The sequence below is a fragment of the Tachypleus tridentatus genome, chromosome 9 (assembly GCF_004210375.1).
Source record: "Tachypleus tridentatus isolate NWPU-2018 chromosome 9, ASM421037v1, whole genome shotgun sequence".
Classification (NCBI taxonomy): domain Eukaryota; kingdom Metazoa; phylum Arthropoda; class Merostomata; order Xiphosura; family Limulidae; genus Tachypleus; species Tachypleus tridentatus.
In genome coordinates, this window is record NC_134833.1 from 52,810,802 (window position 1) to 52,835,780 (window position 24,979).

Consider the following 24,979-nt stretch of genomic DNA (forward strand, 5'->3'; position numbering starts at 1 on the left):
ATATAATTAATTAAACATCAAGAAAAAACGAATTATGTCCTTATTAGTAGTTTATAAAATAATGAATTTCTACCATAACTCTCAAGTTACTGACTAAATAAACCAAGAATGGAATCTGATTTATAATTTCAAAAACACAGTAACAAAAGACGTGTTAATAAATGGATTGTTCGACTTTCTATACTTGTGTGAATACAAAGCTAAACACTGAATGAACTTAAAGTGTTTACACTAGTGTGGTGTCTTACTAACATTAAAAAGTGTTAAATAGTATAACAGTGATAAACCTGTGCAGATTATAACAGGATGAATTGGATCATTAACTGTTTTTATTACTTTTGAAGTTTTCTGGCGTTTGTACCAAATGTTAACACTACGGAAGACAAATATGCATGTAAAGTAAAGAAAAAACATTTACTTTGATATGTGGTACGTTTGACACAATATAAAGAAACTTTAAAGCATTTGGAATGTTGCCTTAGATTCAACCGATCTTACAGTAAATCAACTAACAAAACACTGAACATAAGTCCAACATAAACAAACATTTACAATTTTTAATTTTATAATACGTCAAAGGAAAGTATGAAAAGCTAGCAACAAGAAAAAACTTGTGAAATACATACATGTCACTTTAATATCTTTTCTGCCTTCAGTCATTCCAATCTCAGGATTTCCAGCTCTACAAATAAATCTCTTCACGTCAGGGTCCTAGATATAAAATGACTTTTAGAAACAGAAGTCTTATAAAATGACTTGTAATAGCGAGATATCTAGCCATCCCATAAAAAGGTTAGTAACATAATACGATCTGTGTATATGTTTAATTGATTTTCTGTAGCAGGTAATGCTTCATTTACCTCACTCTCGCTGGACTCTTATAGATATCATTAATAACTTAAGTCTTCACATTGAGCAATGCTTTATTTACCTCACTATCGCTGAACTCTTATAGATATCATTAATATCTTAAGTCTTCACATTGTTGTGAAAAATGTGTATGTGTATGATGTGCTTGCGAAACACAAAAAACTTCGAAAGGTTTGTGTTTTTAATGGTAAAAGTGTTAAAGGTAAGACCACATTTTCAGTACTAATTGTGAGTAATAGCGCTAATGCTTATTGAAGCCAAAATTAGCGTAAACTGAATTTTATCAACAAGCTTAACTTATTAGTTATGAATTCGATAACATAAAAATACCGTGTTTTAAATGTTTTATTTACACGTTTAGCCATTTTATTGTTTTTATTTGATTTAAAATTAAAGTTTCACTTGTTCCTCACCAGACTTTGTATCCCAGTATACTTTAGACGATACTTCATTGGTACCCGTAATGAGACATGTGTAAAAGTATTTAAATTGTCGTTCAAGAAACGTCCTCACACAACTTTCATCTTTCACATTTTATCAGACAATTTAAGAATAAAGTTCAAAACAAACTTTATTACAATATTTCCTTCTTTTGTACTCAGTTATATTTCTATAAAGTATATCCTTTATGGACTTTCACTACTTAATTTTTTGCATCCAGAACTTATATCTAAAAAAACCTTGAACAACGTAGCTTTTTATTATGGAATAAATTAAAAGTATTCTCTCCCACATAAGTTATTTTACCTCTCCCTCCTTTCCCCCCAAAAAAAAGTAGTAAAAATCACGTTCAACTAAATCTTGCACAGCATTTTAGGGATTTTGTAACGAAGACAACGAATTATTATTAAAAGATTGTAAATCCTATAGAATAAATTTTCTTCTCTCATGTAGAAAATCCACACTAATAGGATTACTCCTTCCAAAACATAAAAACTGTTACATCCATTCTGCGTTCTTTCAAGTAAAGATGTTGATAAGAGATTAGATGCAGTATAAGACCCAGAATACAATGTAGAGTTTTGTATGGAATCAAAAGAATAATTAATTCATTTAAGAGTTACAATTTTTTTTAAACAAAGATCTAAGAATGAGAATTGAGTCAAAAGTATAATTAAAATATCCGTATTGAGTACAATTTTAAAAAATCCCATAGTCAACACGAGTATTCCATAATAAAGGATTTTTCATAAAGTTTTGATCGTTTTCAAATGTGTTTACCATAAAATCACTGTTTTCAATTTGACTTTCACCACAAGCATCAGTATTTATATAAAATAAAATATTATATTTGTTTCATAATTTAAGCTTGCTTTTTCGTTCTTATAAACTGCTGGATGTAGCTACTTAAATGGTTTCGTTTTTCGATTCCTTGCCTTATTTTCCTAGGTTTGGTGTCCATATTCTCTACTAAAATTAGAGAGTAATTTACCTTATGTTGACACAATGGCAGCATGTGTTGTCAAAGACCTTCATTTAAGTATATTTTAACAGTATAAATTATTGCAGTAGTTCAATAGTTGTAGTTGACCAATCGGAAGATTCAATAAACATCACTGAATGTGAAGAAATAGCGCACGCGCCACAGAAGTTTTTTTGTTTTTTTTAAGTGTAGACTAGAGCGTTTAGGACATATATTATTAAACTATTCTGCTCAAATTTTATGAGTTTTAAAATGTCTTCAATAATTTATCTCTGTATCAAACGTTTACTAATATCATAAACATTATATGTGTATCGTATAATGTGTATAAGTTTCATTCGTTGTCGTATTTTCAAATATAACATTAAACACGATTTTTACTTAAGTCAGAGTTTTGAAACAAACACTCAAATTCTGATGTCATTATGCTTATTTTAAACGATTATGATAAATATTTTACTTGTACAAATGAAAATAGATATACATTAAAAATAATCATTGATGCAAGTAACTCGATATGACCTTTAAAATTTGTTACCACGTTAATACATTTTTAAGATTCTTATTTTCACCCAAACATTTTACTTGACATTAGATATATTAGGAGAAATAAAATGAACTAACAGGATCTCTCCATTAGGAAATGTCTACAGTGTATTAATTCCAGAAACGAAAATACTATCGAGATGTCGTGGTATCATATACTTATGAAAATTTTAATTCGATGTATTGTTTTTAAACAAATATAAAATTTGGCAATCCTAATTTGAATACTAAACCAAGATGAAAAATAGCAAAGATGTAAAAAATCATTAATTAATAGAAAGGTAACCATGAACGAAAAATATTTTCTTAATATTATTAAGAGAATTACAAGGTCCACACACACATATTTTACATATCTGAAAGTTAAATAAACGAAAATGTAGGTTATATATACATATATATATGTAATTTCAGAACTGATGCCAAATAAGTAATTCACAAGAGTAGAAAATTAGTCGTATTTAAAAGTGCAAAACAGAAATAAACCATAAATATTGCCAAATAATATTTTCTATAATTTGTAGAAAAGAACTTTTATAAGACTGGCTATTTAAAAAAATACGGAAAACATATAGCGTTTGAAGTGATCAAATAATATTCATCATTATGATTATGCAACACAAAATTACATACGAAGATAGGATCTAAAATAACCTATGCACTTAAAAGGAAGAAACACGAAAAATAATTGAAATAAATCTCTGGTTGCTTGAAATTAATATATATATATTAAAGGAGAAAGGGAAAACAGATTAAGGTTAAAATCGGTTGAACTAGATTAAAAATACTAAACTAATATCTAAAGTAGTCCGATTGAACACAGCGAAGTAAAGAAAAATCTTTATAAAGCCAAAATATTAAGGCATTCATCAGTTAATAGTTGAGCGATGTCGGTGGTTTTATTAAATCAAAATGAAATAAAATAAAAGGAGAATTTATGAAATCTATGAAAAGAGCACTGAAGTTGAATCATGATGCAAAATTATTTTAAATAATGCTTGTAAACATGCTAAATTGAATGATGCAAGTACATTAAGTAAAACATTTCCTAACTCCTGCTATCCTTCCCGTGGCACAGCGGTATGTTCGCAAGAAACTTGGTTTTGATACCCTTGACGGGCAGAGCACAGTCAAAGTTGTATGTAGCTTTGTGCTTATTTAAAAACAAACAAACGCCTGTGCGTCTTTTAATGTCACTCTAGTCCCTAATGGAACAACCTTAAATGATAGCTATGGTTACTGAGGATAGTTATGTTAATAAAACAGATAACCTTGTTGTTTTGCACCATTAAACGCCAAACGCCCATGTTACTGAAACTATAAAACTGGTAAGAACTCGCCCAAATACTCTCACTCTCTTACGTACAATATGAAAGTCACACATGAAAGGTTTGTTTATTTTAGTGCAAAGCCACATTAGGCTATCTAATCGTTTATTGCGGGAAATCGAATTCAGAATCTTAGTGTTGGAAGTCCGTGAACTTACCGCTGTTCCATAAGATGAAATCTTTATAAAACTACGGATCATCGTGCTTATACGAAACTAAGTAATTATATCAAGACCGTGCCTTCAGGTACAACGTTTTTCTTTCAATATTTGTTTAATATTATTGTAAGGTTAATATTTTAAAATTCAAAACACTAAAATTGAGAGGCTTTTCTTTCAAAAAATTGTGTAGTGGAAAAATATTAGCTGCGTACTGACTTTAAACATGTTGTTAAGAGTGACCACAAGTTTTGTAAGTTTACATTAAATATATTTTGTTGAAGTTAATAAAGTGAAAATAAATTCAGCCGGATCGAAAAGTTTTGATATTTTCTGTAATGAATAATTATGCATGGTAATAATAGCATTTTTTAAACATTGAATACAGAGTTAATGTGTGTGTGTTTTTCATATAGCAAAGCCACAAGTGGCTATCTGCTCAGCCCACCGAGGGGAATCGAACCCCTCATTTTAGCGTTGTAAATCCGGAGACATACCGCTGTACTAGCGGGAGACTAGAGTTAATGATAGAAATATAAAGGAAAATATATTAACTATAATCTATAGACAACTTGAAACTAATACATTACATTTTAGTGTTGGTCATTAAATATCGCTTTACTTGACTATTTTCAGAGCAATTTTATAGATTGACAAACTCACTCTTTAATAAGTGTTAAAGAAAATTTATAGTACCAAATACTTCAATACTTATTGCGTATGATTCATATATATAAGTATATTTGGTCAGAGTGTATAAACAAGCCTTCTTTAACTGTATAATATTTCAGACCATTTTAATTAGGTTATAAAACTCAGCAAAACATGCTGATAGCTATCAATTTTAAGCGCACATAGTTTAAAGGTGCAACAAGTGCAAGTGTGGCATGATAGTTTCAGGAAGTTAGTGGAGAAATTGTGCAATTTTTATGTAAAGTTTTTTTGGTTGGAGGAAAAAATGGAAAGTTATCCTAAATAGAGTAGAAACAATGGGTAAAGAAGATGACAAACTGTGGGAAGTTGTAGTAAAATTTAAAAATGAATTTAAGCTTTTGCGCGCGAAAGATACAGTGGCTGAGAATTACTTTTAGAAAGTTAGAAACAGTAATAATAGTTGTGAATTTAATTACGATCAGCAAGTTATATAAATAACATATTTCAGATTGTGCAGATTAGAAACTAGGTGAGGAAAGATATCAAAAGGACATATAGAGATGGGAATGGTAAGCATAAGGAGGTAATTGTTCTAGGTGATTATTAGTACGAGACATGGATAGGATAGGCTGTGGGGTAAGTAGGGAGAAAAATATATTATGCTTTCCACGATCTAACTGACAGAGTAAATGGTATAGTAAAGAATTTTGCAATAATTCAGTCTTTGAACTACACACAGGGGCTAATGATGTAGGAAAGGATAGTTCAGGGGAACTAGCTGTTGAGTAGAAGGAGCTGATAAAGGTATTCAAAGAAAAGAATCATAACAACTTACTTCCCGGCTGATGTCGAGACTTAAGCGGTGGATTGAAATTACAAGTAGTTCACTTGTACCGAATGCTAAGCTTTTGTTAACATGTAAGGAAAATAAAGTTGACCAATTAAATTTGTGCGATCAGTTAATTGGGAAAAATTAGTTTTTTTGGAATGGGTGCTTAAATATGGTGAGTTCTGACTTTTTGACTGTAGGAGCAAGTTTAAACCATATCTGGACAGTTGTGAAAAACAGAATAGCAAAGATAAAATAAGATGTAGAAAAAAGTATATTGTAGTAATAAGGTACAAAAGTAGCTTCAATAACAAATCAAACTATTATTACTGTATTACTAGAAGTGTAAGAAATGAAATGGATGATTGTATAGCACGAACAGGAACGAGAAATTTAAATACAATGAGGATAGCTAAAACTCAGTTATGTCTAGACAATGTTAATGACAGAAATTACTTTTTGAGTCGGACCTGACATGCTCAGGTGGATAAGGCGCTCGACTCGTGATCCTAGGGTCGCGAGTTCGAATCCCCGTCACACCAGACATGCTCACACTTTCAGCCATGGGGACACTATAATGTTTTGGTCAATCCCTCTACTCGTTGGTAAAAAAGTAGCCCAAGTGTTGGCTGTGGGTGGTGATGACTAGCTGTCTTACACTGCTAAATTAGGGACGGCTAGCGCAGATAACCCTCTTGTAGCTTTGCGCGAAATTCAAAAACAAAAACCAAACTTTTAATTCAGTGTTATCGGTTGATTAATAGAGATAAAGTAAAAAAGAAAAAGGGAAAGAGTGGTTTTGTATGCTTTAGAAGTTGAGGTTATCAAAACCTACAGCAAAGGATTTTTGTTTGTGATTATAAAAAGAGAAGGCTTTCAGTTTGAATTCGCAACATACCATCAACTGAAAGTTATGAATTTAATAAGAAACTCTATATTGTTAGACAACGAAACCTGCTTGTAATGAGATTATAATTATGGGAGATTTTAATATCAAGCACATAGAAGATCTAGAGTCATGTCTTAGGGATACAGGGTTATAGAAACTGTTCAGGAGAAGTTTGTTCAACAATTGTTTATAGAACACACTAATTCAGTGGTGTTTAATATTAAAATGGTCATTGGGGATAGAGATGGGAAACATCTGGGTACAAGTGATAATTTTTAAATGAGATTTCACCAATCCAAGTTTAGATTCAGACAGATGTCAGAGTATAAGAAGTTGGTTAATGTTATTACACTTTTTCTCGATGGACTCAGCAGATAGCCCGATGTAGCTTTGCTCTATGAAAACACAACACATACACATTCCGCTTTTCAACGGAGGTGAAGCAGTTGTTCTAGTAATTATAGAACTATTAGTCTCACATCAGCAGTGTAAACAGCTTGAAAAATGTTAAAAAGATCCATTGCAGAGTCATTTAACAAAGTTTAATGGCTTCACTACGATAAAATTTTGTCTTACTAGTATTTTTACTACCCTTGAAGGGTTATTACTTAAGTAGAAGAAGATACGGATGTGACTTTGGTGTGTCTGGACTTTCGTAAAGCATACGACAAGATGACACATAAAAGGCTTGTTAAAAAAGTTATGTGTATAGGTGCGGAAGATGAATTACCTCGTTAGATATAAAACTAACTGGGTGGAAGACAACAAAGCATTGTTATAAATGTAGTTGAACCAAACTGGATTTGTATCACACAAGTGGTACCTCAGGTTTGAGTATTAGAACCATTGCTATTTTTGAGCTACATCAATAATATTGAGGAAGGAATGGTAAAAAACGTATTTAAATCTACTGATTATATTAAAGTTTTGGGTGTTGCTAGCTGTAAGAAGGATGCTAATGCTTTACAATAGGATTGCGATTATTTAGTGAATTGAATGAATAAATGACAAATATATATTTTAATTACAATAAATGCAAAGTATTGTATGTGAATTATCATAACTTAAATTATAAGTATAATTTAACGGTGTTATGAGTAAAAAGGATCTTGGTGTATTCAATGGTCAGTTTCTTAAGCCATTTAAGCAGTGCACTGTTGTTAGTAGAAGGGTAAATACGATTTTAGGTTGTATATAACGAAATATTAAATGCAAGTTGAAATAAGGTACAATGTCATTGTATAGATCACCGGATAAGCCAAATTTGGAGTACTGTGTTAACTACTAGAAAGGGTATCAAATCGGTGGAAATGTTTGAAAGGAGGTAACTAGGATGAAACGTGGGACGGAAAGGTTGTAGGTTCGTATCTATGAAAATATTTTATCTTGAAGTAAGAAGAGCTAGAGGAGCTCTTATTGAAGTGTCTAAGATTGTTAAGTGTATGTTAATACATCATATCTTTGTTCTTAATTATAAGAATGGCAAGACTAGAAGACACAAGAGCAAATTTTGGAAGAAGAGAAGTCATCTTCAACTGATACAGTTTGTTTTTTTTTCTCTGACAGAAAGGTTGGGCTTTGGAACGGGTTATGTTCATGTCCAGTTAGTTCAGGTGAAATGTTAATAAATATCTGAATAATAAAGAATGACTTTAAATATTCACTATTTTAGAGTTTAGCATAGTGGATACTATATGGACCACGTAAGGTGGATAGGACGACCTATATGGGCCAATACTTGTTCTCTTTACATTTTTGGTATATGCAGTACCAGGAAACATTTCTGAACACAACTATTTTGAAGTAGAATAGATTTCATTCTGAAGTTTTACAAAATGCTATTTTGTCTATAAATTAAACAAATGAAATATACTTTGTCAATAGTACTGTAATTGTTATACATTTCTTTAATTTGTCTGATTCACCATAGTAAGACGTGTTGTACAGAAAAATATTGATATTTACTTACTCTTTAAAGCACTGTAGGTTATTATATACTGATAATAGCATGAGCTGTACTCATGCAAATATTTCTGATGACAAGAGAATCCACTACTGCTTACGTATTTTTTAAAAACTACTATCATAAAAATGTTTGAAAAATACACATGAAACTCATGAATCATGTTTCTAGCGTCCTAATGGCACAGCATTAAGTCTGCGGACTTGCAACCCTATAAACACGTGGTTGTCAAAACGCAGATAGCCCATTGTGTAGCTTTGTGATTAGCTACAAACAAAACCGTCATGTCACTAAACTATTATTTTTAACGTTCTTAATAAATACAAAAATAATACAAAGTATGTTTCGAGTTGAAAAGTATTACAAATTACACTTTACTCTAACTCTGTTTTATATTCGTTTCTTTACATTCCGTTTAAATGGTCCTTTACAGATTTTGAATCAGCGTTTAGTGTAAAGACAGGTCCCTTTTGATTCTGATATTTGATGAAAGACCTCATTAGCAGCAGTTTTATGAAGATAATATATACGTTCAAAATTATATTTTTCGACACAAATGTCAAAGGCAGACAAGTGTGATTTTAATATAATTATTTTTAGGTCTAAAATGCCGAATTACTTAGGCATATAATACCAACACATTCTTAAAATTAGGAGTTTATATTTGAGTGTGATTGGAGTAACAGTCAAAATATTTAACATTTCCAGAAATGTATTCTTGTTATTAGTTATTATTTGTTACCTTATAAATTTTCATGTTTCAGCATTTACAGTACAGATAATCTAAACATATGATATTAAAATTTATTTCTCAATCTTATGCTAAATTCTGCTTATCTTTTTCTTGAATATAACATAATTAATTATTAACTTAATTATTTAAAACACAATTTATGTCATCTTAAATAGAAGTTTTTAGTAAAGTTGATGTTATAACAAAAACTTTAAGTACAAAGGTTAACATGTGATGTATTTCAACAAGGACTGAACTTAAAAACATTTTCAGTTTTAGCACATGTGAAACTATGAAATTACTTACGTTAATACAACTGCATTTGAAGAAATAAAAATGAGACCTTAACAGTTTTCAATCAAATTGCTTCAACTAATACCAAAAAGTCTGACGTCTGTACCGAATTCAGTTATCGCTGGATTAGACTTGAATATCGCCTGACTTGTGAATTGGTGGCCTGGTGTTTAGGGCGCTCAACTCGGAATCTCCGAGCCACGAGTTCGAATCTCTACTACTGAACATACACACCTTTCAGTAGTTGGAGTTCTATAATTTGATGATTAATTCCCACTATTTATTTGCAAAAGAGCAATCTAAGAATTGGTGATGTGTGGTGATAACTAACTGTCTTCCCTCTAGTTTATCACTATTAAGTTATGGACGGTTAGTGCCGACAGTCTTCGAGTAACTTTATAAGAAATTCGAGATGCAAACAAATAGACTATAATTATCAAGACAGTTCCAATACTATCTCTGAATTTTCATTGCATGACATCTTCAATCTGAAAAGTACTTGACCTGAGAAGCGTTAAAGTTATAACAAAATCTTCGTACCTCACTCATTATGATTACTGTAACATATATCATTTGATTCCAGTCCATGCGATTCAACTAAGTGGTGGATATGCTGGGTATTGCTTCTACTAATAAGGGTTCTTTGATCTCACATCAATCACTTGCTTTAAAACAGCAGAAACGTGAGATAATCCAATAACAATATTTAGGTATACCTTCTATCTAAACTTTACTTTAAAACGTCAGGGTTACCATAAATGATCTACTTGCTTACTGAAAACTTCTATGGAACAGACAGGTTATCTGCGTAAAGTTTGAATTAAGGAATTCAAACACTTAGTTTTCTTAACTTCTACAGAACAGACAGGTTATCTGTCTAAAGTTTAAACTAAGGAATTCAAACACTTAGTTTTCTTAACTTCTACAGAACAGACAGGTTATTTGTCTAAAGATTGAACTAAGGAATTCAAACACTTAGTTTTTTTAACTTCTATGGAACAGACAGGTTATTTGTCTAAAGTTTGAACTAAGGAATTCAGAACACTTAGTTTTCTTAACTTCTACAGGAACAGACAGGTTATCTGTCTAAAGTTTGAACTAAGGAATTCAAACACTTAGTTTTCTTAACTTCTATGGAACAGACAGGTTATCTGTCTAAAGTTTGACCTAAGAAATTCAGAACACTTAGTTTTCTTATATTTGCAATCTTCGTCTTGTGAGTATTGTCACTAACGTGATTATAGGCTCATATTTACAATATGTAGATTATTATATACTTATTATGTATTTCTTTTCATATTTCAGTCACCTTGGAAAGGTACATCGTCTACCTCTTTTAATGGGTCGTTTTTCTCTCCTGAAATAATCGACTTCTGCTTTAATCAGTGATGTGGAGAAACCAACTTGTTGACAAAAGCCAACACAATTTCACAAACACTTTATTCCTACCTACGTAAAACCGACTCACGCACATCGCAAATATACGGCATCCCCAAACCTCATAAACCAGATTGTCCATTACGACCAATAATGTCCACATATGAATCGTTTAATTACAATCTTGGTAAATACAAAGCATGGGCATTCTCCAAATATGTAACATCAGCCAGCTCATTCATCAAAGACTCTTTTAATTTCAAGTCTAATCTAAATCAACTTAATCATAAAGCCTTAATGGCCAGTTTCGATGTTATATCCCTCTTTACAGAAGTTCCAACCACTGAAGCCTGCAAGATAGCCTTAGAACTCTATATCCGAGACCCTAACCCAACTATAGACATTCCCAGTAACCAGTTAGCAACCCTCAAAGAATTCACCACGATAAAGACAAACTTCATGTTCAACACCCAAAACTATATACAAACAAATGGCCTAAGCATGGGCAACCCAATATCACCAGTTCTAGCCATTATTTTTATGATACAAGTTGAAACACAAGCAATTAACACAGCATTACATCCACCAGTATACTGGTACAGATATGTAGATGACACGGTTGCGAGATTGAAATCTACAGAACACATACTTAATTTTTTCAATCACATTAACTCTATACATCCCAACATTAACTTCACATGTGAACAGGAAGAAAACAATCAAATATCATTTCTTAACCTCAAAATTACAAGAACCGACACACAATTCAAAACAGTAATCCACCGAAAAATCACCCATAATGGACTATACATTTCTTGGGACTCAACACATGAAACAAAACAAAAACTCAACATACTAAGAAACCAAATAAACACAGCCATAAAACTATGCTCGCCAGATAAAATTAACGATGAATTAGACAAAATAAAACAATACTTCATCAACATCAATAAGTTTCCTCCATAAACCGTAGAAAACATTATACGCACACACCTAGACAGAAAGCAAAATCAACCAACTAAAGTAAATATATCTCACGAACCAAAAAATCACGAAACCATATACTGCTGTATACCATATATTCCTGACATCAGCAAACAAATAACCAACATTTGGCAAAAACTAGTAACAAAATATGACATTCCAGTTAATACCAAATTTATTCAAAAACCAGGCACAAAACTGAGGTCTATTCTATGTAAAAACTACACTGACAAACACCACACCAACATTATTTACAAAATACAATGTGATAACTGCCACGACTTCTATATTGGAGAAACAAGTGGAAAAATGGAAACCAGATTCAAAGAACATAAAAAGTCACCTTCACACGTTTTCGAACACTGCAAATCAAATAAACACAACATAACCATAGAAAACACCCAAATACTAAATAAAGAAACAAACATAAACAAACGCAAAATTAAAGAAGCCTTACTTATACAGCAACTTAAACCCAAAATAAACCAATATAAAGGAACGCCTTTATACCTATATTAATATAATAAAATAAAATAAAATTGTATATTCAAACATCTAATACCGCTCTGTACATTCCGACACTCAGTTACACAACCCCTTTCAAACATGTGGTCAGCTTCCGGTCAGTTACCTCTTTCTTTGTGAACCTGACGATGACCGATGAAGGTCGAAACGTTGTTCGCTCTTCTATGTAAAATATTTTCTCAACCCAAACGAGCCGTTTTTGCATATATACGACTTATGCTTTGTTATTGTCTTATCAGACACTGCATCTTAGGCAAGCGATTAAATCTTGTATTGTGCTCATGATATTAATCGCCAACTAGACATAGAACTATGTCTGTCGATGTACGGTTGATTCGGTTTCTTTATGTTGTTGAAAGGTAAATTTCTACACTAAATCAAGTTACTAATGGATGTGAATAAAAGAAGATATGTTAATCTGACATATACTTTTTATCGAATGTAATCAATCAAACAGAGTCGTCGGTATCATAATGACGTCACACGCTGTTTACGACGAGGTATTTAACCTTCATTATCTAACACATAGTAACGTAACATGAAGAAAAATGTTTATTACAGTCTACCTTAAATACTATCTTCCAGGTTATTCAAAAAATGACAGACCACGTGGAGGATGTGATCTTTAACTTTGCCCGTTACATCATGTAGTCGCGTGACACTTTACACTGCCTGTTACATCATGTGGTCACGTGACGCTTTACACTGTGCACGAAAAGCTTTTAGATTTTAGTGAAAGCAATTTCCTGAAAATGGTGCTTAAAACAGAGAGCGCATAATGTAAAACAACCGATATCTTTGGTTTATTATCAGCACTAAAATCTTAACAATTAACATTTATCATTCTTTCAGGCTTCTCCAAGACTTGCAAAATTATAAGACGGGCGAAAAATGGACATTAATCACTGATACAAACTTTAATGACTGTAATTAGAAGTGTTTTTACTGATTCTTTCACAATCACAAAACGGGATATTTTTCGTCTCCAACAAGAAACATGGGAGTGTTCTATAAATGATCGCACAAAATATTATCTTTAATGGGCTCTATAAACGTTTCAGATGACAATAAGGTTACGATTTAGTTAACTCTTCTGCTACTAACCGATCTTGAGATATTCGGTTCATTCTTCGTTTAGCATTTGGTATTATTGGAGATCATTTTATTTAGTTTGATTTGGTAAATACAAAAAGAAATGAAACGCGATGGTTAAATCCGTAACTTTATTACGATTAACAGTTTAAAATTAGGGATATATTTTTCTGGAGCTTAGACCATTTAGCCCACGAGTCGCTGAGGTAGGAAAATACGAAAGTTTCTTTATTATATAATAATTTTCTTAAATATACATGTTCAACTGGAAACAAGCATGTTAGTTTCTGAATAAAAGTAAAATTTAATGTCACGTATTCTTAAAGATATTCAATTGATACAATTCGAAACACTTGGAAAACATCCGTTTCTTGAGAAAGCCATGTATAAATATGGGAATGTTATTCCAAAAGTAAAATTGCCTTGTCATCCAAAAGATTATAAACACTGAAACACATTACTAGTTAGGGGGGACCCTTGCGCTCAAAGGATGCTCCTTCACTGAGAAGGTAGTACTATTGATTGAAGACTAAAGGATGTTAACTGAGGATTACATAGCTATTATGTAATATACAAATTATGCCAACACTTGGGAATCATGTAATTGTGATGTAATGCATACATTTAATGGTTACGTAACTAAGAAGGTGATGGCGTCATAGTACAAAAAAGTGGAACCAGAGGGCGGGTTGCAAGACCACAAAGCGATACCAGAAGGTGCGTTGGCATGATAAGCGCTCACATAATTTGCTTACAGGGTAATGTAGATCAGCATTACATCAACTCTATAGTAACAATCAAAGTATTAAAATTAATAAGTTAATATAATTTACATAATGAATGTTGGTTCTATAAGCAGATGGTATTACTAATGAGCTATAAGAGCTATAAGTTGATGACGCTATTAAGAACAAATGTTATCATAATACATAGAATTAACGATGAACCAATCGTATTTATCTTATTTTACCAGTTATTTATTTTATGCTATTCCTTTACCCATACGACTATGATTTTTATTATGTATTATGGTAAACAAGTTCCTGACAAAATATTTCATTTTTCACACGTTGACAGTTATTTTGTGTCTGTGTCTTATATATTACAAATGTTTTTGGAAAGGATGACAATGTTTTTTTGGCTAATGATGTTATTATTACAAGCTCTTGCTCAGATGCTATAAGTAAATAGTCTTATTAGGCGTATTGTGTGTCTTACAAAGACAGGCAGTGTTTCTATAGTTAAATAGTGTTGCTATAATTCCATAGGATTTTATCGAGATTTCATCTTTTCTCAGCTTATATTTATAGTTTTCCTTTACACATTTAATCGTATTACATGGGCCTTATAAAGGTGGATGGTGTTTCTATAGGTGTGTAGTGTTACTACAATTCTGTAGAACAGCATAAGTATTTCATTTTATTTCTCTCAACTTGTGTTCATATTTTTCATTTATATACATTTCTCTGTGTTACATGTGTTTTAAAAACAACTAATAGTGTTACTAACACATTAATGACGGCAGAAAAGTTTTTTTATTATACCTAATGTGTCAATTTCATAAATATTGAACAAAAGATTTAATACAGCAAATTATGTTTTTCAGTATCAGTGAAGTATGTATTTCACGTACTGATTATAGCTAGTGCTTTTATATCTTTCTTTCATGACATACTTTTATATTTTCTTTATTTTTATGAACAAAGTTATATAAATAGTATATTGTATAGTATACAACATTCCTGAAAAGGATACTTCTTTAAATCTCTATATAAGATACAATAATTTTCATGTTTAACACTGTAAGTTGATTTTTTATATACTTACCTTTCCGTAGATATTTTGATTTAGAACTTTAAATTAACTAATATCTATAGGTGCTCTTTTCAATTTTACTTGAGGTCATTAGCACTGAATGCAAACGATAAAACGTCAACACACCCAAACACCGAATGGTATTGACATCTGAACCCTATTGAATGTTTTGTCTCACTGATCACGGCAGGTCAATCTTTTACTAAGTGTGAAGGTTAATAAAATTAAAATTCAATACAACAGACAAAAAGTATATAAAAACAAAAGTAGAACAAGTCAGTTATACTAATCTGTATATATTACTGTTTATAATAATATACGCACTAGCAACATATATATCTAATACATTTACTGAATTGTACTTAGTATAGAAAATAAATTGTTCAAACTGAACATAATCACATATATTATACAAAAATTAAAAATAATAAATTATATATCTGGAGTACTGCGTACTTTATCCTAATTCATGATAATCACTTGTATGTGGCTCTGCATAATAATACAGATCACTAAACGCGTAACGACGATATTCTATTTCTCAGTATTTGGTGTAAAATGTTCAATTAGTACATTTCAGATTGTGTAAAGTCCTTTTAATTTTCTCTTTAATTTGATCCTTTGACTCTCATTTAAATTAGCTTTCATATAACTTTTGTAAATTATGTCTATATTACTACTTGTTTATTCAGTTCAGTATGAATGATTTTAATATAATTTATAAACGAAAAAAGTTGGTGTGCGATTCTTGTACTTTGTAAGCTCATTGTATTTTTTTCAAAAAAAGCGTTTTACACTCAGTACTAGTAAGACTAAACTGCCTAACATATAGCAGTCGTTCAAAAGTTCAAACAGGGAATTAGAAAATACATGTACAGCTCATACTCACCTTCTGTTGATAATTCAGTAGGAACTTACTTCTAATATGTTCACAAAGATTAAATTCCGGTTAATTAAGCGTCAAGCATAGTCTTTTATGATAAATTACACCCCATGAACCCAAGTTTTCAACAACTATGCTCGAACTTCTAATACAAGTATCCAATTATATTTCATATATAAAACGCATTTTTCATATTAGCCCAATATCATCATTAATATATATGACTAAATTCACACATTTACCAAGCAAACTAAAATATCTATTAACAAAACATTATGATGTATTAACACATTATTTATAAAACATCCAAACGGACGAAAATAAAACTGATCATATCTTATCACAAGTCTTTCTGTAGTAATTTTTTTACAGCGTCGCAGTAAAAACAAACATACCAGCATTATATATGCACCTTGCAATGCAAGCCGTCGCCGACGAGGCCTTTTGTCAGGTTCCAGAGCTCATTCTATTATCTAGGAAATGCAACCTTTGAAGTTAAATACCTTAATAAATGATATAAATAGTGTTTGGACACAAACGTTTTTTACATTACCAGGAGACATAACAAACGGTAATAGTGGGTGAAAGGTTTTGTCAGCAACAACATGCATCACAAAGTGTGTTCAGTCTACTTTATTTCTTACCGGAGACCCATAATAAAGGGTCAGTAAAGAAAGACCTGTAGATAAATGCGACCAGTCTTATTGCCATAAGTTTGGATACTTCCGTATCTCAAGAAAGTCATAGTATATTTAGTATAGACTGAACGTAACTTTTTAGTAGCCTGTAACTTAAAGGATAACCATGTGGTTGTCTCCCTTACTGTATGAGGGAAATTACGGTTATTGCAATGCTTGTCTACATTTTATGGACCTTTGGCTATGTACACTGACAGTCTCGGCATGAGACTTCCAGAGTGCTGTCAAATATGAGTCACTAATTTTTTTCTCTTTTGGCCAATGAAAACAGACACTGTTGTGGCAAGAGGCTGTGCTTTGTTTACCTAGTTACTGTCAAGAGAACCTTTTTCATCGATGTTTGAAACATTACATGAAAGTGAATAACGTTCTATCATCCCTACTAGACACCATTGGCCCCTCAATATAAGAACATAGATTTTGATGGCTATAACTTAAGAAAGAACCATGTGATAATGCGTTATGACTATCTTGTTTCTTGAACTTGAAATTTTGTAAATCTTAAAACAATGGCATTGGTATTTAAAATGTAAAGTCTAAAGTTCTATTATCATTATATTATACAGTAAGATTAACACAAACTTAGTTATAATCAGCGGTCTGATACAGTTTATATGTGAATGCTCTTTATAAACTGAAGTTGTTTTGTCCGGAGATCACAGAACTTACAAACATATAACTGTATTAAAAATATCCATTTTCGTATTCACGGTACTTAATGCTCCAATGATAGAATGATGCAACATCACAGTATTTAGCACATTATTCGACAGATTCTCAATATCTGTCTGAGAAGAAATTTATAGCCAGTGTCCTGTTTTGTTATACATACAGACTAAATATATCACATTTTGTTGTCTTTTTGTTCAAATATTGCATGAAAATAGAAATGAATGATTCTCAAGTTGGTGTCGTTGACTGTCATATGACCAACGAACATAGGTTAATATGTAGTCTGGCAAAAGAAAGTGCACAATAACTGTATGCTAACCGAAATATAGCAGACTTGTATGAAAATTAACTTAATCTGGAAATTAAGTATTTTATAATTCATATATTCATCAATATCAATGGTTATCGAACTGTCAGAACAATTTGCCCCTTGGATAAGGCTGAAGAATACAACCTAAATTGTAAGATGGACAATACTGATAATTCATACACGTTTAAACAGTAACATTCTGTAAGAAATATACTATATACAGATATGATTTACAAAACGTTTATCAAAGCTAATTTAAATTTAATTTTAATTTATCAATTAATATGTTTATGTAAGTAGTATGTTATTGTATTTAATTTTTGAAGATTTTTTAAAATAAATGTTTCACTATGAGCGACAACAGCCCTATTTATAGATGAAAATTTATTTATATACACTGATGATAGCATACCTGTATAGAGACTTGTATCAGATGGTTAAACACATTTGTTAGGGATATAAATAATCTATTTATGGGATCTAATTGAATAGAAAGTGTACAAGAATAGTATAGTGTGCTAACCAAAATGTACTTTTAAACATGTCTTAATAAATACTAAACAATAGAATATCTTGAATATACATTTAGTGTTTGGTATCACTATGAAAAGTGAAAAAACCAGGAAAGTATGCTTACTGATTTTTAAATTCAGCCACATATAAAAAGAGTTGATAATCACTAGTAAAGTTAAAGTATGGTGAAAATTAAAATTATTATTTTTGAATTTAAGCATGAAAATATGATTATGTTCAACTTGAATGATTTAATTTCAAAATTAAATATAATGCAATATATGTATGAGACTTATATCTTGCAAATGAGTGTATAATCATAAATAGTGATATATACAATTTAGTATAAGTGACTTATTTTTACAAACGTTTTCGACCATATTGAACACTGAATTTTATTAGCCTTCATTCTTAGTAAAACGTCGACATACTGTCAACTGTGGTGACTCAGACTAAATAGCCAATAGGTAGACTGTAGGTGTTGCCCTTTCTGTTGTTTGCGTTCGAAGTTAATAACCTCAAATACAAGTAAAGAGAATACCTATGTATGTTAGGTCATTCAATGTTTTCATTAAAATTTAATTTAATGAAAATATTTGCAGAAAGGTTAGAATATATTTTTCTACAATAGTAATGGCTAAATATTGTTATTTACATATACTTCTTAAAACTATATTGTATAACATCTAATGATCCTGAAAAGGACGCTTATTTAACCCTCTAAATTATATACAAAGGAATTAGCAAAAAGCTTATTCTTCTATAAAATTTCAGAAAATGAATTATATATGGAAGATAAAACTATAATCACTACGTGAAACGTATACTACATCGATGTTGTAGAGACACAATTAGCTATACAAACAGTTTTTCCCAATATATGTATATATGGAAACGAAACATTAGATGTGATAAAAGATAGTCAGAAGAATGTTAAATGTGTTAATAACACTATCCTGCTTTAGAAACACTTGTAATATAGTTAAATATATAAATGAAAAATATAAACGCAAGTAAAGACAAGTTGAAATCTATATGCAGGCCTATGGAATTATAGTAACACTATCCACTAATAGAGACACCATACGTCTTTCTAAGACCCATGTAACACAATGCTACAAATGTAGTACATGAATGAAAGATATAAATGTAAGCTCATACAAGTTGAAAGCTCTATACATTCCTATGAAATTATAACAACACTGTCCAGTTATAGAAATATCGTCAGCTATTTTGAAACACACAACACTAGTAATAAGACCATTTACTTAAAGCATCTTAGTAACACTTGGTAATAATAACACTATTTGCCCATTGAAGCACTGTAAGCCTTTCTAAAACATATGTAACATCTAAGTTAAAACCATAAAGTAACTGTCAACGTTTGCAAAATGAAATATTTTGTCAATAACTCATTTGGTATTATATACGATAAAAATAACAGTTATATTGCTGGAGAAATAGCATAAGAAAATATTTAATTTATAAATCCAAATTAGTGAGACATTAGTATTGCATGTTAAGTTATCTCATGATAGGAAGAAATGTTATCATAAAAACTTTGTCCTTTTCAGGAAGAAAATATTCGTAGAAAATAAGCTTGAAAAATAAGATAAAATAGTTTTGATTAATCGATGATTATCCTAAGATTTCTTCAATGTAGCGTCACCTACACATAGAATATTATTAATTCTATCTGCCTATAGAAACAAAATTCATAATGTAAATACAGTTGAATTATTAATTCTAAGTGTTTGATTGTTACTATAAGGTTAAAATAAATGTTACTATACACCATTATATGGTGGTTCGCTAGCAAATTATATGTGCACTTATCATGCCAACGCACCCTCTGTTACCATTTCGGGCCTTGCAACGCGTCCTCTAGTGCCATTTCGTTGTACTATGACATCATTATCTTCTGGTGCCTATTACATAACAGCTATGTAACAATCAAATATATGTGATATATAACCGTTGCGTGACTCTATGGTGTAGGAATAATTTGCCCATTACGTAATAAGTACTTAATACTAAGGTAACATCCTCTGAGCTCCTATCACCCGTTGACCTCCACTAAGTTGTAATCCTTTGAGAATCAAGGTCAACCTATAAAATCATACATAGCAAACAAGCTGATTAGTTTCCACAGCATAAATTATCTATGGTAGACTATTTTATCCAGTCTTATACGGTAGATAAAAAGAGGAATGAGCGATATTAGAAAATAGTTGAAGTGTGTGGATATATTTATACAGTATCGTTGTTTACTTTCTAATGTCGTTGTTTTTAATACCATATGTCTAAAAAGAGCAGAAACTTTAACCAAAGAGCACACTATGCTTGAGAGAACGTTTTTCCCCATTAGCTTTTACAGAAGATGCAAATTATAATGTTGTCTCAGTATACACAACAAATGAAATATCTAACAAAACGAATTTAAGATTACTAGTTTTTGAACATCGCTTTTATATCAATTAAGTACTAGTCTATTCTATATCTCGTGACATATCGTGTTTTAATTTCCTTAAATTAAAGACGTTATTTTATTTATTATACAACATTATAGCTAGCATTGCCAAATTTATAATCAAATCTTAACTAACAACAACAAAAATCTTAAGATAAAGTAACAGTAACAAACTATATAAACTTGTTCAAAACAAACATATTTGTTCATTTTTTAGCATTATATTTTTGCATTGCAAAAAATTAGAAGTGAAAGATTAGAGGGAAGATATCCAGTCATCACTACTACCGCCTGCTCTTGGACTACTCTTTTACCAATGAATAGTGGAATTGATTATAACATTATAAAGCCCCAACGGCGGAAAGGGCAAGCATATTTGGTGTTTAGGGGTTCAAACCTGAGACCCTCAGATTACAAGTCGAGCGCCTCCTAACCAAGTGGTCAAGCCTGGCCGGTAAAGAGTGTGTTAGTTCAAAATACATATCAATTCCTTCAGAATATATATATATTTTACTAACATTTTAAAACATTTCAACATGTTTATTACATGTAATAAAATCTCATTGATTGTTTTATATAGTATATAAAGCTATGGATGTAGTTTTTAATTGACTGGAGTATGTTTTTTCTCTCGAAAACAATCACAAGAATAATAAGTCCCCTTGGTAAGGGAATTGTTGCCATGAAGTAGATGTTTTAAGTCGCTTAAGCTTTTTTTTTTTTTTCCAGAATGAAGTTCATTTCTTGTCCTACCGTTAAAGCTTTAATTGGTATAATAGTGTAATTAACTCATCTGAAAAAAAAATGAATATTTTATAATGATCAACAGATTTTGCAACACTGTAAAGTACTGACAAACATTTAGAATACATTATTTCATAAGAATTGTATTCCTATATGTTCTAAGTCGCTTGATGGCTAATCAATAACAAGAGCTTATAACCCTAAAGTTCTGGATTTCATCCCTGTGATGGACACATAATACAAATATTACCGTACAGCTTTGCGTTTAAACAAAAAAAAACAACAGTTGGTATTCAATAATATCAGAGATATAAAACATACTATGTTGATAAAGCGTATTTGTATTACTTACTTCTTATTTAGCCACTTACAAATTCCTTTATGGACACAAATAATCTTTCTTTCACTTTATTTCGATGGATAAGATATTCCACTGCTCCAAATGGATTTTAAAGCCTCAGAAAACTTACTTTTTTGTTCACCTTAGGAAAATATTTTGAAAGAAAGAAAATCCAGCTTTTTCTACCTTTTCCATAGGTATGTGTATATATGCATTTAAAATAAACAGAAACGTACAAGTTCTCGAAAAGTAAATGGCAAATGGTTGTGAATGATTATTCTATCGATATAAGTAACAAGTTTATTATTGTCACTGGTTCCGTGGACGGTAACCACTTTTCACACACATAACATGCAAACACATGAAAGTACAAATAGACATACAGAGAGAAAGAAAGCCATGGAAAGTAAAGTCCAACACCAAATTTTGAATGTATGACGACGCCTTCTCTATCTTATTTCGAATGAGGTCTATGGTCTAATGTCTAGAGTTAGGCTTAACTATGTTTATTCTAACTATTTTGTAAAGTTATAAAAGTGTTGCATGTTATTTCTTTAGAAAAATAATACAACAAATAAATTATACTCAGCAGTAAGTATTCTGCCCATCTTTGCTCTATTGTTTTCTTTAACAAACTCTTTTCAATGTTTCTGATTATGGACAAAATTGCTGCAAAACATCCACTGTAAAATATGTATTTAATGTTTTTGTATTGTGAAAAATTATTTAAAATGTTTAAAGTGAACATCTAGTGTGGATAACAAAATTCACGACAGGAACACTGAGTATTGTAAGATTTCATTCATGAAAATTTACACATAGTGTTTCAAACAACGGTAATCACACAAGTTTATTAAGCTTCTTCCTAAACGTATTCGATTCATTATGTACTCTGGATTAATACACACTTATATTCGCAATATTCTGCGCTCTGACACATTTTATTCAATTGCATAATATATCGCATGATTAACAGGTAGAGATATAAAAGAACTGCTAATTTGTAAAAAAGCGATTTAAGTATGCGTAATAATATTGTTTCGAGGCACCGAGGCAGAGCGGTATGTCTGTAAACTCACCCAGCTAGTAACCGGATTTCGATACTCGCGGTGGGTAGCGCACAGAGAGTCCATTGTGTTTCCTTGTGCTTAGTTCCAAACAAACCTACATGGTGTTAAAGTTTCTTTAAATAAAACTTTTGATTTGTCATGTGTTTCTGGTGAAGTTGTATTTCTCTGAAGTATTTAGTTTTAATGAATAATCATTTGAAATTTTCTTTAAATTTATATTTTCATAACTTTTCAGTGAATATCTTATTCATTTTTTAATTCTGCAACAAAATATGCAGTAGGATAGAAAGTTTACTATTGTGCAGTCAATTTCGTACCCTGATGTAAATCAAATTCTCTTAAATTATGATGAAAAGGCTAGTAATTACTCTCAGCATTACAGATTTCATATTTTATAGAATTATGTTTGTTAAATTAACTTTTATTTTTTAAGCTTAACTACAGAAGTGAAGAAAAGTAAATTTTAATGATAAGAAAGTAAAATAATTTCATTATTCACCTTGTAACATCGACATTAGGTTTGAACTAATTATGCAAAATTAATTAGCAAAATATTACTTCATCCTGCTTTAACTAGATTTTTATTAAGTTTTAGAAGTAAACAGATCTGTAACATTTTACACTGAAGAAGTAATTTTTAATTAAACTCAAACAAATTCTGATTTATATCTCATCTGGGGAATATTTTTGTGAGGAGCATTTCAAAATTACGTTTTCGACACTAAAAATCGAATTTAAATCTTGTGATCAGTAGAGCAAAGATAACAATGTGTTTCACAAACCAGCAGACACAAACAATTAATATTTGAGAAGCCACTGGTTATGGTTTTGTTCATAATAAATCAGGAGTTTAAATAAATATTTTATAATACTTTGATATCCATCTAACATTTTAAGTTGTTTTTTTTAAGTTTAAATAAAAGTTGCCTCATTGAATATTTGCACCGAGACCACAGCAGAGAAGAATTTCTAATTTTTTCGTCGTAAATCTTTGGGTTTGCTGCCGGATCACCAGAGAAGTCATCTCAAAATTTCTAACTTTAATGGCGTTGCTAATCAATTGTAGATCGTAATGAAAATGTCAGTAACAAAAGTGAATGCGATTCTCTGTCTAAAGTTTAATTTATCTCAATACGAATTAGAAAATCTAATGTTAGATTCACAAGATACCGCTAATATTCTCTTTATTTCGGTTTTAGGAACGTTATAATTGTACCAGTCAGTCCCTATGTTCATAAGAAATACGACGCAGATAGCTAACTGGCACTACAACAGTTTACTAACGTACTACTAAAAAAATTCAGGCTAGAAATAGCAACATCTAAACCTTGAGTTCTACGAGCAATCCGTTGAGGCCGTGTACTGTTCAGGCTGAATATTGTTTGTTTGTTTTGAATTTCGCACAAAGCTACTCGAGGGCTATCTACACTAGCCGTCCCTAATTTTGCAGTGTAAGACTAGAGGGAAGGCAGCTAGTCATCACCACCCACCGCCAACTCTTGGGCTACTCTTTTACCAACGAAAAGTGGGATTGACCGTCACAAATAACGCCCCCTCGGCTGGGAGGGCGAGCATGTTTAGCGCGACTCGGATGCAAACCCGCGACCCTCAGATTACGCCAGGCTGAAAAAAGAACTAAATTACTTAAATGGTTTGGTGTAAAGAAGAAAGATTTACACATGAATGGTTATAAATAGACAAATATTGAGCACGAGTATTTATCTGTTTTTTAATTTTAAAAATGACAGCCGGTACTGAAGTTAGTGCTAACTATCTGACTTATTTATTTTTTGCGTATA

General features: G+C 31.1%; 1 protein-coding gene across 2 annotated transcripts in view; it reads right to left on the reverse strand.

Annotated features, from left to right (window-relative positions):
* LOC143225257 (nephrin-like) overlaps positions 1–24,979 on the reverse strand; it is a 196,549-nt gene that overhangs the window by 36,107 nt on the left and 135,463 nt on the right. For both annotated transcript variants that reach the window (XM_076454337.1, XM_076454336.1), the window contains one exon: positions 627–711. In XM_076454337.1, the coding sequence (XP_076310452.1) occupies positions 627–711 (85 nt within the window). The remainder of the gene's footprint in view (positions 1–626; positions 712–24,979) is intronic.